Below are 14,610 nucleotides of genomic sequence, written 5' to 3'. Positions count from 1 at the left end.
TAGTTTATTAAACCGCAAAACTTTCTATTGACAAGGTTAAACTTTTTTTTCAAGGATTTTTCTGGCAAGTGAAATAGATTTTTTGGGGAAGTATATTCCACCTATCTAAAAAGTTACTTGCCTGACCGGGCAAGTGCTTCTAAAAAGTTATGTACCACCCTGTATCTGTCTACATCTCTTCCAAATCTAAGTTTTCTGTTCCTAAAACAATGGTTCTGTCTATTGTCTTCACTATTCAATCTATTTGAAATATCACCTGTTTCTTATCTTTCTTTCTTATCGAACAATCTCCCAACATAAATGATGGAAGTTAAGACTAAAAACTGAAACTTATTTTTAGATATTCCACAGCCTGGTTCATCATTTCTTCATCAATATATATTGAGCTCCGACTGATAATAACCTTCCTGACTTTATCTCACTACACCTATCTGACACTTCTTGTCCCTGCAACAGAAACGATAAAAGTATTGACCTATCTTTTCAGGTATATGACATCTGTGACCTTCGACCTTGTGACTGCAAAGTCTATTCAGATCATTGTTACAAGCAAACATAACCAAGGTTGAAGTTGAACCCTATAATGGTTTTCTAGTTATCGCGAGAACATTCTTATTTTAGGCATATCATGACCTCATTAAACTTTGACCTTGATACCCCCAAAACGTAGCAGCTCATCAACACTCCTAAATGCATACTTGGGCCAAGCAGATTCGCTAAAGAGTTCTTTAGTTTTTAATGTGAGAATGAAATGGGGTAACAGGCTATCCAAAAACATTATGCCTTCGAGCAGAGGCATAAAAATACATTGAGTTCTTTCTGATATATTTTTTTTTTACAAGCAACTAAATACTTATTTCATCTTCTGAAAGGGATAGTCTTCCCACTAGGTCTAAATGGAGTTGTTGAGATAGGCTGAGTGTTTTGTAGTCTCCTCCTTTCTCTCTCTTTCCTTCTCTGGAGTTTCTCCTCCCATTCATCATAGGCAATGTGGCTATCTTTCTCCTTCTCTCTCCTCTCCCGTTCCTCCATCTCCTTCTTCAGCTGCTCATCTCGTCTTTTCTTCTTCTCGGCATCGTGCAGCTTGTCGTCCTTGACGGATTTCCTGTAGGGAGAGGAGATGTAACTTATTGATCTTTATTTATTTAACCATAAAAAAACAGACACATCGTACAATGTTAACAAATAAATAATATTACTGTTTAAACATGACATAAAAAGAGAGAGTAATAATTGGTTATTTATAGGCCAGCAGGGAAAAAATACATGGGGGTTGAGGGCAATTTTCTCCCCTAAAATGCTCGAAAGAGCCCTGGAAACGCAAAAAAAATGAGCCCTTGAAAATCCCCATTCATTGCAATGTTAAAGCTTATCCATTGTTGCAGATTTAGGCAGTAAGTTGTGAAAAGTAGCCAATTAAAATTTAAAAACCCAATTGTTTGCCTGTAGACCAAAAGTTAAATTTAATACTGTGGCCCAGAGACATGCAAACCCTGAGAAGACCTTGCAAAAAGCCTTTGAGAAAATATCATGCATCCCCATGAGACAATTGGAGAAAAAAAATATGTACCAATTAAACTCAAGGGAAGTAACAGGAAAGTATTCAAGCTTACCAACTTGTACACCGATATCAAACTGAAATATATTGAAATATATGTTTTTATTGATGCATGAGCAAAATGCCAAATAAAATAATACTAATGATTCTTGAAGTTCAATACACATGGAAAAACAGAATGTGTCTGATGTGATTCCAGTATGGAGTTTCAACAAACAAGTGACAGCACCAAAATTCATGCTAACAAATGAGCTTTTCCCAATATTGACATTCAAATTCACACCTAACATCAATGAAATTAAACTATGGAAGTGAGATTGGATATCTTTGATGTCTCCCATGAACATCACCATTTGCTATGTTTTTTTTTTTTTTTTGCAGCAGCAGGCAAAAGCTCCACGCAGTTGATCGCGATGTAACTTATAATTATATTTACAAGATTGCACAGCAGGCTCTGTCACAACCTTCTTTCTGGAAGATAGCATGCATTGCCGATTTTGGACACTAAAAAAGTGAGGGGGTCCAAAATATTATTCCTCGTTCTGATTTTGTTTAAAATAGCCTAAGAAAAAATAATATATGATTCTTACCATTTCTTGTAAGCGCTATTGGCATCTTTTTCTTTGTTCTCCTTCTCATAGATTTTGGTTTCTTCCAGGTTCTTCTGCTTTTTCTTTTCCTTCCGATGTTTGTCGATGAGAACCTCATCTTTATCAGCCTTCCACATCTCAAAGGCCTGCAATGGGAGCAAATAGAAATTTAATTCAAACGTGGTTGGATGAGTTTCTTCTCATTCATTACGTGAATCCTGTGTTTAAAAAATACCCCACCAGCTTATAACACAGGAACTCCATTGCCTTGCGTGTTGTGTCAATGGGAGCTCAGGTGGGGTATTTGAAACCCCAATTTCAGATTTTGGGAGAACTTCATTTCTCTCGTTTAAACTGGGGTGGGGTTCATCTGACTGCTGATAATGTCTTGCGTGTTAGTCAATGGGAGCACAAGTGGGGTATTGACACCCCACTTTCAGTTTTTGGGAAAGTTTAATTTCTCTCGTTTAAACTGGGGTGGGGTCGATTTAGTGACTGCAGCTGCTGATAAGAGCTGATAAAACACTGTGCATGCTACCACATCAGGCTGATGAATTGCAGCTGTCCTTGTTACGTAATAGTATAAACAAACTCTTCAGAGCTTCCTGGCTGACAGTAATCTTGAAAGAATATATTTGTATTCTATTTGTTTTAGGACATTAGCATGTCTAAAAACGATTCAAAATTTAGATGGAGATCGAACTGAAATTTTGAACGATGCAAAATGACCCACAATTGCCGAAATAACAATAAGTTTTTAAAAAATCACCCCCAGTTAACTCCCTCTCTCTCCCTCTCTCTCTTGCTCTCTCTCTCCATCTCTGCCAGGCCTTATGAAGGTCACTTCTCCTTGGGGGAAGGTGGATTAGCTGGGAGAGTGCGTGGTTGTTTACTTAAGGATAACCATTCCTTGTTGATATTGGGATGGGGGGGGGGGCGAGTGAAAGTAGCTTGGAATTTGAAATTGGGGTGTCAGAGGAGATCCATTTTTAAACACAAAGTTTCGTAATGTTTACGGTACATTGTCACTCCGTCAACAGCCAACCTGTCAACTTTCCGTTCGGGCTCATGATCTCACATGGTCTAATCTTACTACATCTCCAACCAGTTTGTCTACCAAGTACTAACTACGCGAAATTGCCATTCAGCCCATTTCCCATTTGATATAATGGGAATGTCACTCGAATATTACTCACACTAACATGGAGTTTTCGTTCCATGACGTATGACAGATTCAAGGACATAGAAGAAGCATAGTCATATGCCCTTCATGACAAAGAACGATTAAGAAGTCTTTGTCGAAAATGGTGAATCAAAACAGCAGTTTAGTCCTGGAATCTGGAAAACAACATACATGTATTTGCAAGTTTTTGTCAGCTCCGAAACTTAGGGCCAGAACTGCTGTTCACAAATTTTTAAGACCTCCCTCATTTTCTTGTGGAAGCGCTGTGGTGTAGCGGTTCTGACTCTCGCCTTGTAATCAGAGGGTCGTGTGTTCGAATCCCTACATGGCCTAGCGTCCTTTGGCAAGGCGTCAATCCACAATTTGCCACTCTCCACCCAGGTGTTAAATGGGTACCTGGTAGGATGCAAAAGCCTATGTAGTATGCCTAGCAATTGAGTCTTGGAACTCTTGTTGGAATGCTCCCCAGGGAGTGCAGAAGGTGCATACATTGTATGCGGGCATGCAAGGATCCGATGACCGGGTTAATAATATATCTGTAAAGCGCTTAGAGACGTCGTTCCGATGTGTTAAGCGCTATATAAATGCGGAATATTATTATTATTCTTTTTCATTGTAGTGAGTATACATATCAAAATGCTACATGCTGGATAGGGAAGCAGGGTCCATATGAGGTAGATTAGGACTGGAGATGGCACTGTTTATAGTGGTTGTAGCAAGGTGGGTGCAAGAGTACAATGATAAGTTTTAGTCAAATTACCTTATTAGCGTCATACTTCTTGGATTCTTCTTCTTCCTTCTTGCGCCGTTCTTCCTCTTGTTTCTTGAGCTCTCTCTTGCGTTGGTCTGACAACACCGATTTCTTGGAATCCTGCCAAGCCTTGAAAGAAGCCATGTTTTCAAACTTCTTCTCTTCAGCTTCCTGTTAATGACACAAGAATGGTTCAATTATGAGAAAAAGAATTATAGCATACAAACAACATAATAATTTTCAGATTATTCAGAGAGGACTTCTGATCAGTTCACTATATTTTTATATTTCATCTCATGCCTTTAATATTTGTTTAATTGCCACTTGGTATTCACCCACCTACTTCCCATACTATCTGATTGGGCTTCTTACCCTACATGGTCAAATCCTAGTTTGACTAAAATTACTTAAAGAGAAATTCCAGTAGTTGCAGTAAACACTGATTTCATGAGAAAGTCTGTAAAACCAGGCTTAATTGTCAGTATATCATCGAGGATCTAGATCTGGTACAGTTACATAAACTGAACTTTGTGAAATCTTGAAATCTACGCTCAAAAATGTTCAGACTGAACTTCCCCAACACAGATAAGCGCATGTGGGACAATGTATAATTATTGCTTTGAGCGTCGGGCCCGACGCTCTACCCGAATCCTGTGCTTATTTGCTGATTTCTCAGCAATTACACAATTTCTTCCAGAATCCTTTGGCACATGCGTTTTATTTATACAAACAGACACTTTGGTGGTCATTTCATTGGATTCTGTACGAACTCATTTTTATATCGTTACCAAAACTAGCATTTACCTTTAATCTTCTAACCCTTTGTCAAATTGCCATTAAACACATTAACTATTTTGTCTATTAAATTTCCAGCTAGGCTATTCCAATTTCTTCCTATATCTACTTGGTCTGACACTAATTAGTTTATACTGTTTGACAGATTTATTATTTACAGACCAAATTTTAATTCGACACAATAAAATATATAAAATAAAAAAGTGGAAATTTGACTAACTACACTAAATGAGAAAACAGTTTTTTTACTGTAATAATGAATGATTTTTCATGTCAGTGAATTAAATCTTTTCAGTGAGTAATTTGGACACCCAACCAAAGGAGTGTGAGAATACCAGTAGCAAAAAATAAAATGTTAAACCTTGATGAATTCATTTGCCATTTATTGTTTAGTCCATTTTTAATATTTCCATTTGGTTTTTATTCTCCTATATTTTATTATTTTATGACTGAATGTGCCCCCCCCTCCATCACTTTGTGAAAAAAAATGCACTAGGATACCTTGACTTTCTTCTCCTTCTCTTCCTCCTCCCTCTTCTTTGCTTCCTTCTTCTGCTTCTTCAGTCTCTCTGTTTTCTCTGCCCGCCATTGTTCATAGATGGCCTGTCTGATAGCAGAGGAATCCTGCACCCCTCCCGCTGAGCCGAGTGTAGCCATCATCTCGCCGGAGTTGAAGCTTGAGTTGAGAGAGCCCACTGCAGCTGACTTGGGCCTGGTAGGAGTTGGTTTGTGAACTTTTGGTCTGAAAATAAGAAAGTTATATAATCAGGGTTCCCAACTTTTCAAGAAAACAAAATTCCCTGATTTTTCCCTGATGGAGTTAAAAAAATTCCTGATAATTATTCACACCCATTCCCAGTTTTGCATGTTTTCTAAGTCTTTGCAGTGGATTACATGTATTTTCAGTATAAAAACAATAATGTGAAACTAATTACTACCACCATAACCAGTCATTTAATGGATGTTGTTTTGATATGCAACAAAATATAACAGAGTCTGACTGACTACCATGCTTTGGACTTTTGGGCCTTTAAATATTCCCTGATTTTCCCCTCATTTGAAGCATTTTCCCCTGGTTTGAGGTACCGGGTATTTTTTTAAATCAAATTCTGATTTTATTCCGACTAGAAAAAAGTAAAATAAATTTCCCTGATGGGCTGGGAACACTTTATACATTGCTGCCCGACTTGGAAGGTAAATTTCTTTTATTCAAATGCACTTTATACATGGTATCATTATTATTCCGGCTTTAGCTAATTTGCCGAATAGGCAGTCAAACTTTCATGGAATATATCCCACTGGGTACCCATTCACCTCACAGGGGTTGAGTGCAGCACATTTGGATAAGTTTCTTGCCGACTAATATTTATTTTCACCTGGAGTAGGATTTGAACACACAACCCTCTGATTGAAGGAGGTCAGAACCACAACACCAGTATACTTCCACATAACATATAAAGATACGTATCGTTCCGTACATAAACCAACAATATTTTGGTCATATCGTGTTACCGCAATACATCACCATCATCAGAAAACTACTATCGAATATTCAATATTTTTCCAATATCGCAAATTGAAATATCACCCAGCACTGAATAGTGAAAGATATCATGCCCCTCTTTGCGACATCGTGGACAATTTGCAACATGGCAATCTTGCTTCCTCAGTATATCGCTGATTACTGACAAAAAAGGAACATTGTTCAATGCTTGTGACCAAACAGTAAGGGGAACTAATAACACTATACTGCATTCAAGTCACTTAAATACTCCCTACACTGTATTTAACTATAAACTACATTGCATCACAACTTACTTTTTCTTCTTTTCTTTTTCTGATTCTCCATCACTTTGATAACCCTCCTGGATAAACAAAGAAAAGATAACAAGATAGGATGAAAGTCAAAATCATCTAACTCAACATTACAAGATGCAATGTCAATATCCCATCTGTTGGCTACAAACCATATCAATATATCAAATATTTATTCTTGAGATTGTTTTTTTTTTTTTATAGAAAATAATTTCTGAACAGGATTTATCTTGTCAAAAGTAAAAAAGTAAAATCCTTCAGATGGAATGACAATACATATGCCTCGACATTACCTGAGATTTTAGGCATGTTTAATAAATGGAAGACATTGGCTTTTTCTAAAAATCAACAAATAATTGAGGTTAGCCACATATCTGCACCAGTGCATTCTGCACACGATATGTGGAGTCTATGCTTACCAAAAAAATCATTAAATGTTATGGTAATACAATATTGTGGATATCTTATATATGCAAATAAACGCTTTATCTGTAAAGCTCTGACAGGCACCAAAATGTTTGCAATCATAATTACATTGGTAGCTGGAAAAAATAAATTTGATTTTGAATCCTGGACAAGATAAACAATATCCTTTAAAATTAAAATTGTTTCTGTAAATATTGATTGTTTGCATCATTTTCCTTCATTAAAAATATCACAAGAATTCCGCTTTCAATAAACCACGAAATGAAAAAATAATCTTCTGAGATTCTAGCCAAAGAATACAATCAAAACAAACCTTAGGTCGCCTATTTGTCATCTTTGGAGGATGATCTTCCATGTCGCTATCATCATCACTATCATCAAGCAATCCTCTAGCTTTCTTTTTATCTTTCTTTCTTACAGGTTCATCATCTAAAACATCCAGAAGTGATTGCTTCTGCTTGCCTTTCTTGTTGGACCAGACCCGACTATTGTCATCATCAGAATCCGAATTCAGACCCGGTATTCGGTTCTTACGAGATTTAACTCTGGAGTCGTCTGACTTTTGAGGTGTCTCTCCATTGACTTTTGTGTCTTTTCTGTCCTGCGGCACTCTAGGTTTTGGCTTTGGTGGAAAGCCTTGAGGAGACGGTGACCTTCTACTTCTACCACGTTTGGAGCTAACATCCTCTTCTTCAGAATCTGCAAGGGTGTCCAGAAGGCTTTTCGGTTTAGGAGAAGCTGATTTTGACCCTCCTTTCTGCTTCAGGTTCATGGAACCTAACCTGTTGTTCACTTTGGACACTTCATCATCTTCATCCGACGAGGAGTCCAATAGTCCTTTCTGTTTCCTGGGTTTTGATCTGGACGACGGACCACTTAGAAGATCATCTATCTCTGATCTAGGCTCCTTACCACGATTCCTTTCTGGTGATGGACTTCGATTCTTCTTGCTCCTTAATCCCAGAAGGTCATCTAAATCTGGAGACTTGTCTCTTTTCCGTTGATCATCATTTGCTCCCCCACCCCTTCTATCAGGTGATCCACTCCTGATCTTGGGCTTCAAATTACTTGAAACCCTTTCTGATTTCTTCTTGTCTGTAAGACCCAACAAATCATCAAGATCGGGAGATTTATTATCCTTTTTCCGCCGATCATTAATTGCCTTACTAGCTTGTCTCTCTGGAGAGCCGCTCCTACTCTTGGATTTCGGCTTCAGCTCTGGTGAAGCCCTCCCTTGTTTGCTTTTGTTCTTCATGCCTAACAAGTCATCAAGGTCGGGCGATTTCCTTTCGGGAGATCCACCTCTAGTCTTAGAGGACTTTCCTCTTTGCCCTGACATGTCCATCAGCGGAGATTTTGATCTGTCCTTAGGTTTAGGTGGCTGCTTACCAGAACCACCCTTAGGTCCCTGGCTCTCATCATACTCATCAAACAAGGATTTCTTTCTTTTCTCTGGCTCTGGGGATGAAGCAATGCCGAGCAATTTGTCAATCTCTGATGGTCCTTTATTCCTTGGCCTTGGTTGAGGTCTAGGGGAGTCATCCTCTGATCGTGGAGACGAGTCTGTGGTCCCTGAACGTAGTCTTGGACTCGGCTTGGGAGGAGGCTTCTTCTTTGTGCCATTGTCATCTCCAAGGAGAGCCCTGATAGGATCTGGTGAACCTGCTGACTTCCTGGACTTTGGACTCTCACTTCCAGATAGACCTCTGTTTCTTGGAGGAGCTGTTGGGAAGGCATCGCTGGAAGATTTAGTCAGAGAGCGAGGTGATGGTGAAGGTGACGGCCTCTGTTTAGTGGAAGGTGGCTCCCACGGTTTGGACTGAGATGGTTGTGGCTTCTTTGAGTTCTTGGAGGTGAACTGAGACAGGATGTCTGGAAAAAAATAACATGATTGATAATGATGAAAATTATCTATTTTCAACAATTTTAATAAACAGGTAAACTTCTACTGAATAAAAACACCAAACTTTTATATTGACAAAATATATTGGCAGGACTACATGTATTTCAATATTTCGTGCGGGCACGTCGTGGTCTAGTGGTTCTGACTCTCGCCTTTCAAACAGAGGGTCGTGGGTATGAATGCCACATGACAATTCATAAGACCTAGTCTTCCCAGCTGATCTTCATTCTCATGTAAGTATCTCAATCCTAAACGTTTTGTCAAATGTCAATATATTCATTGCGGTTATATTTATTAAAGCCACCCAAGGGAAGCATAAAAAGTGACCACTGTAGACAGGTGGTCTTTCTAGACAGGTTCTATAACACATTCCTTTCAATTTTGCTGACCACTAAAGACAGGTTTTTTACTATAGACAAGTTCGACTGTATCTCTATGCGATTTTTGTAATCTTGTCTGTTGTATTTTGTATAATGACTGAAATAAATTTGATCAAATTGAATAGTAATCTTCTTACTGAATTGATTCATGGAGACATGGACTATACAATTTCCATAATCTGAGGAAAGAAAATTAATTTCATATTGTGCTAACCAAACTGTAAAAAAAGTAACAATTGACTATTTGACCCAGAGTGAGAGGAGATCAAATGATGATAATCTACAACACTAGAAACAAAATTAATATTCAAATGATTAAAATAATTTTTTACCCAGATCACAACAATGAGAGGGATTCAAGTCAACTTTTTGTGGTGTACACAGTTAATATTTTATAATGAAATAATGAAAGCACAACATTTAAGCAGGTAATGTAGTAACCAATACATACATTTAATAAATTTCTATCTTTCTTTATCAAACACCAGTGCAAAAATTATCTTTGTTTTCAATAGTGAAGAAAGTATTAAGGTTCTCAATGCTAAGCACTGTTCAAAGCAATTTTTATTTTAACTACAGAGCATGTACAATATAACTTGTGAGGTTATTATAATGCAATGGCATTATCCATTTGATTAAGAAAAAAACTTTTGGGAATATAACAATATTTTGCTGAACAGGTGTCTTCTTTCCAAGCCAAGTTTAGATTTCTATTGAAAGTAATTACTGAGAGTAAATTTAAGTTTGCCCTAATATATCTTATCGGTCAAAACAGATTATTAGGCCTGGGAGTAAAACTCCAACAATCGATGCATTTGATCGTTTTACCAACAATCGGCAACCAAATACTACTTTTTACACTAATCGAATGTTCAACAGAATACTGATTTGAGAAATTTGATTATAAGAGGTACAGGGCTATAATCTTAGATATTTGACAACGAAGTACAAGATAACAAATTGAATTTATGCTAAAATTTGATTTATTACAAACATTGTAACTCTTTCAAGAAACGACAATGGTGGCCGTGCCATCGATAGTGTATCGTTCAGCTGTATTAATGTGCATGTCATAGGCGCTATACTGGGACACTCGACCGAGTCAGCTTGCTCATTATGTGTGACCACTGGTCGGTCATGTAAATAGGTTTAAAAAATTGTACAACTGGTCAAACTATTTGATTGTTTACCTTTACAATTACAGCGAACAATCAAATGGCAAAAAGGGTACATGTATATTCATCCCGGGCCTAATGATTATCCCTTTTTTAAAACTCACCATCATCACTGAGACCTCCAAGCGCATCATCATCGTCACTGTCTTCAGATTCTGAAGTGAAACCTGTACTAAGTCCTCGTCTCTTTCGTTCTTTCAGTTTGGATGAAAGCTCCTCCTGGAAAGAGGGATTTTTCTTCAGTGGCATCTTGCATCAGTGCCTGAAATCATATCCACAAAGAAATATATATATACAAACAGATGATCTTTGTAGGTTTGCATGGTGGAGTTTGTAATGTAGAGAAGGTTTACGGTTCACCATGTGTAATATGAAGAAGGGAAGAAAATACATGTACAGGCAGAAAGATTGAAATGGAAAGACGAGATATTACAAACAGGTTATGACGTATAAGCTTTTACATAATACGAGTCAGAGTCATGAAAGTTAGTCACTTTCTTAGTTACTTTGTACTAGACCTCTATCTTATAAGACTTCTGATAGACTGAGTTTATTTTTGGGGAAGTTTTTTGTATTAGATGTAGATCTAGGCCTAGATCTATTTAATATGTATATATATTTTTTTTTTTAAACAGGTAAAGCTGAAGCTGAAGGTGGGCTAAAAATTGAGCTTGAAATTAACACAACTAACGCCAGAGGACAAGGCTAGGCTCACCTGCATGACTAACTAACTAACTGTTAGATCTAGATCTAGTAACTTTAAAAAATGATTAATTTTTCAGTTTTGTCAAATTCAATTTTCATGTGAAGACAAGTGCAAGTCAAGTCAAGACAACGTCCAAGGTTAGATCTAATTTCTAACATTAAACCAGGAATAAGTGCCAGGATTGATCAATCTTAACTAAACTTAGTCTTAAACTAGACCAATCGAGTTGAGAATGAGATGATTGATCGATCCTGGGCACTGGCGCTGGCCGGCCAAGGCCAGGGCATGCAGGCTTGGGCAGGGAAGGCAGGGTAATAAATAAATAAACTAACCTATATTCATAATATTCTATAATGTTAGACCTAATCTAATTACACCTTTACCATTCCCAAGGCCAAAAATGAATTCGCACATATTCTAAAAAGACTCAAGTCCTTTTCAATTACCTAGCTCAACTTCTCAAGTAAGAACATGACAATACCAATTATGAAACACCGAGCACACACACAATTTCTCTCCCAGGCCAGACCCACTCATCCTACCGAGATTGGCCAGATCATCTGGTCAATGACTGCATCATGCAGTCCCACCCACGGCCATAACGGCGAACAGCTAGCAGCTGCCCCAGTGTTAACCCAGGGAGCTCCGGTGGACCGGAGCCCAGGACTCGTCCGTGTAATAGTAGGCAGAGGGTACTCTCCAAAATAGCACCCCAAATAAAAGGGGGTAAAATAAATTATGCACTTAGACTAAGTCTGAGATTATTATATGGATGAAAAACGGCCTAATTGAAGGTCTATCGTGACACAGAATCCTGACATCGTCATCGAGGCACAAACTGGACCCTCAAAAAAGGAAAAGTTCCGTCTAGTTCGTTCTCCTTCTTTCAAAATTGTAAACAAAATGGCTGATCGATACCTGTCTAATCGATACCTAGACAGCTGGCAGCCGTCTGTTTCGAGGAGTTTTTCAACATTTTTTTATTTTTGTAATTTCTCCTCGTGAGTGGAGCCAACGTACTACGTAGTTCAGCGGTACACATAACAGAGACCGAAGCTTTTGGTCTAATCGATACCGAGAACGAACGCGACAATACAATAGTGATAGTCATTATTAGAGCCTTAACGTTAGAGGCCTAACTTTTCCTTTTTTTGAGGGTCCAGTTTAGTTTGTGCATCGGATGTCGACGATGCCGATGTCAGGATTCTGTGTCACGATAGACCTTCATCCATAATATAATCCAGGTAATTCATTTTTCCCCTTTTATTTAGAGTGTTATTGCGACCCCATTCTACCCCATTTTGGAGAGTACCCATGACATGTAGGCCTATGTAGTAATTACACGAACGAGTCCTAAGGCTAAGCTCCGGCCCGCGAAGCGGGCCAGAGCTCCCTGGCCTGGGTTACCCCGGTGTGAGCTTCGGCCGTTTTCTGCCTCCGCGGGTCTCCGGCTTCACCTTCGGCTTCGCTTCGTTCGAACTAACTTAGCTGCTTCATTTGTTCGTTAATAAATTAATTCTCCATACAACAACAAGATGAAAGAAATGATTTTTTATGGTAGTTCTAATTATGTTCTCCCTACCTTATTGATAAAGAACTTGATTTTAACTACAAAAGTCAGAAATTTTCCAAATATTTCGATTCAAACTCCGTGCGATGAAGTTGATTATACTGGCAACGGAAAAATGCTAGTTTGTGTGCAACACACGTCAATGTAACATGTGCTGTCATTGGTCAGTTGTAATTAGGGAGCAATTAGTTGCTTTGAAATGAATCCACCAATCAACGGCAGTTTTATAACTTGTACTCTATTATACAGATGTATACAACGGTACGTGTAGACGGTACGATCGTCAACCATAACATGACGTTCAACTTCAAGTTCAGTCTTTACTTTTGGTAAAATATAACATGGAACACAGATATATGAAGAGCTTGATTCCATCAAGGAGCTAAATCCACTTTAGACCAAAATTGATTTTTTGATACAAATATAGGCCTATGTATCTTAGACAGGGGAAATCATAAGCAACATATCGCAATTGAAACAAAATTAGGCCGAAAGGTTGGTAAAAATTGATTGCAAATTAGATTTTTGTTCCAAAAAGAGCTAAATCCACTAAACGGTTATTTAAAATTGGTTATTTTTCCTATTTTACATAAATGTATGCATTCAATGTAATAGGTAATTGTTGTAGATACAAGTTTACATCATCAGTGCAAATGTTGCTGAAAATAACAGAATTTTACAATTTTTATGAATATTTTTGGATTTATTAGCTCCTTTTGGAATTAGATATCGAAAAGTTGCCGTCCTTAGAAAAAATGACTTTTTTTTCTTTTTTTTTTTCAATTGATAAACATCAGAAAAGATGTGAAATGTAGTCTGCTAGCCATATTTATGTGTTTCGTGCATGTTCAATTTCCAATATCAAACACATTTAAATTGGCCAAAATTGACATTTTACTAAGATTTTGTTCCAAATTTTTTTTAAAAATCAATAATGAATGCTAGATTTTTGAAATCATGATTTAAATAAAATAAGATGATAGTACTATCATATATATCAAAATAAAACGGCAGTGGCTAAGGGAAAGTGGTGAATTAAAAAAACCTTGATTTACAGAAAAATAGGCATACCAAAAGTGGATAAAGCTCATTTTGGAACAAAACTCTTCATATAGGCCTAGATCTCTATACGGTGTATTTTTTTAAGATGGTATAAAGTTATACACCATGAAAGCCATTTCAATCGATATATCATAGAAAATGCAACTTTGTTGTTTTGCGCTTGTTTAGGATGAGAGGCTTTTTTCAAATAGAAAATCAAATATTTTGCTCTATTTGTATTTTCTTTGTTTAATTTGCTCATGAAAACATTGCAGAAATCAATAAATTAAATGAGAATAATTGCTCTATAGGGCCTACCCGCCACTGAAGGGAGTGAAGTTTCATCCATGCTATTGAGAAAGAAATAAAGAGACCTGGAGTATGTCTGGAAATCACAAAGCTCGTTAATATAGCTTGCCCCGAGTAGGCCTATTTTGATAGATAGGGCCTACAATCCCTACATGAAACTTTTTTTGTTGCATTCTATACATCTTTTAGGTTTATCTGTTTCGTTAATGTAGGTAAAGGGGCCGTTGAACAACGACAAAGCATCTGTATGTTGCAATTAAATTCGAACAATTAGAACGTATCAACGAAACTTGCACATTAATAAAAATATTGCTCCCCGGCCCTTTCCTTATAATTCCTGATTCAAATCCTTTTTCTTTTTGCATTAGGGCCTACCACTGATCTCCATACTAGTATACAGTGGATCCT

General features: G+C 37.5%; 1 protein-coding gene across 1 annotated transcript; it reads right to left on the bottom strand.

Moving 5' to 3' along the window:
• Nucleotides 1–766: 766 nt before the first annotated feature.
• LOC135156120 (ABC transporter F family member 4-like) lies at nt 767–13,011 on the bottom strand. The gene is made up of 8 exons (XM_064107438.1): nt 12,865–13,011; nt 10,681–10,838; nt 7,432–8,990; nt 6,696–6,742; nt 5,379–5,619; nt 4,092–4,253; nt 2,149–2,294; nt 767–1,105 (listed from the first exon to the last, which is right to left on the bottom strand). The coding sequence occupies exons 2-8, from the start codon at nt 10,823–10,825 to the stop codon at nt 859–861; spliced, it is 2,547 nt and encodes an 848-aa protein (XP_063963508.1). The 5' UTR covers nt 10,826–10,838; nt 12,865–13,011; the 3' UTR covers nt 767–858.
• Nucleotides 13,012–14,610: the final 1,599 nt, after the last annotated feature.

Source organism: Lytechinus pictus, chromosome 12 (genome assembly GCF_037042905.1).
Source record: "Lytechinus pictus isolate F3 Inbred chromosome 12, Lp3.0, whole genome shotgun sequence".
NCBI classification, from domain to species: Eukaryota; Metazoa; Echinodermata; class Echinoidea; order Temnopleuroida; family Toxopneustidae; genus Lytechinus; species Lytechinus pictus.
The sequence above is the reverse complement of the archived record's forward strand: the minus strand, read 5'-3'. Positions and strand labels throughout refer to the sequence as shown.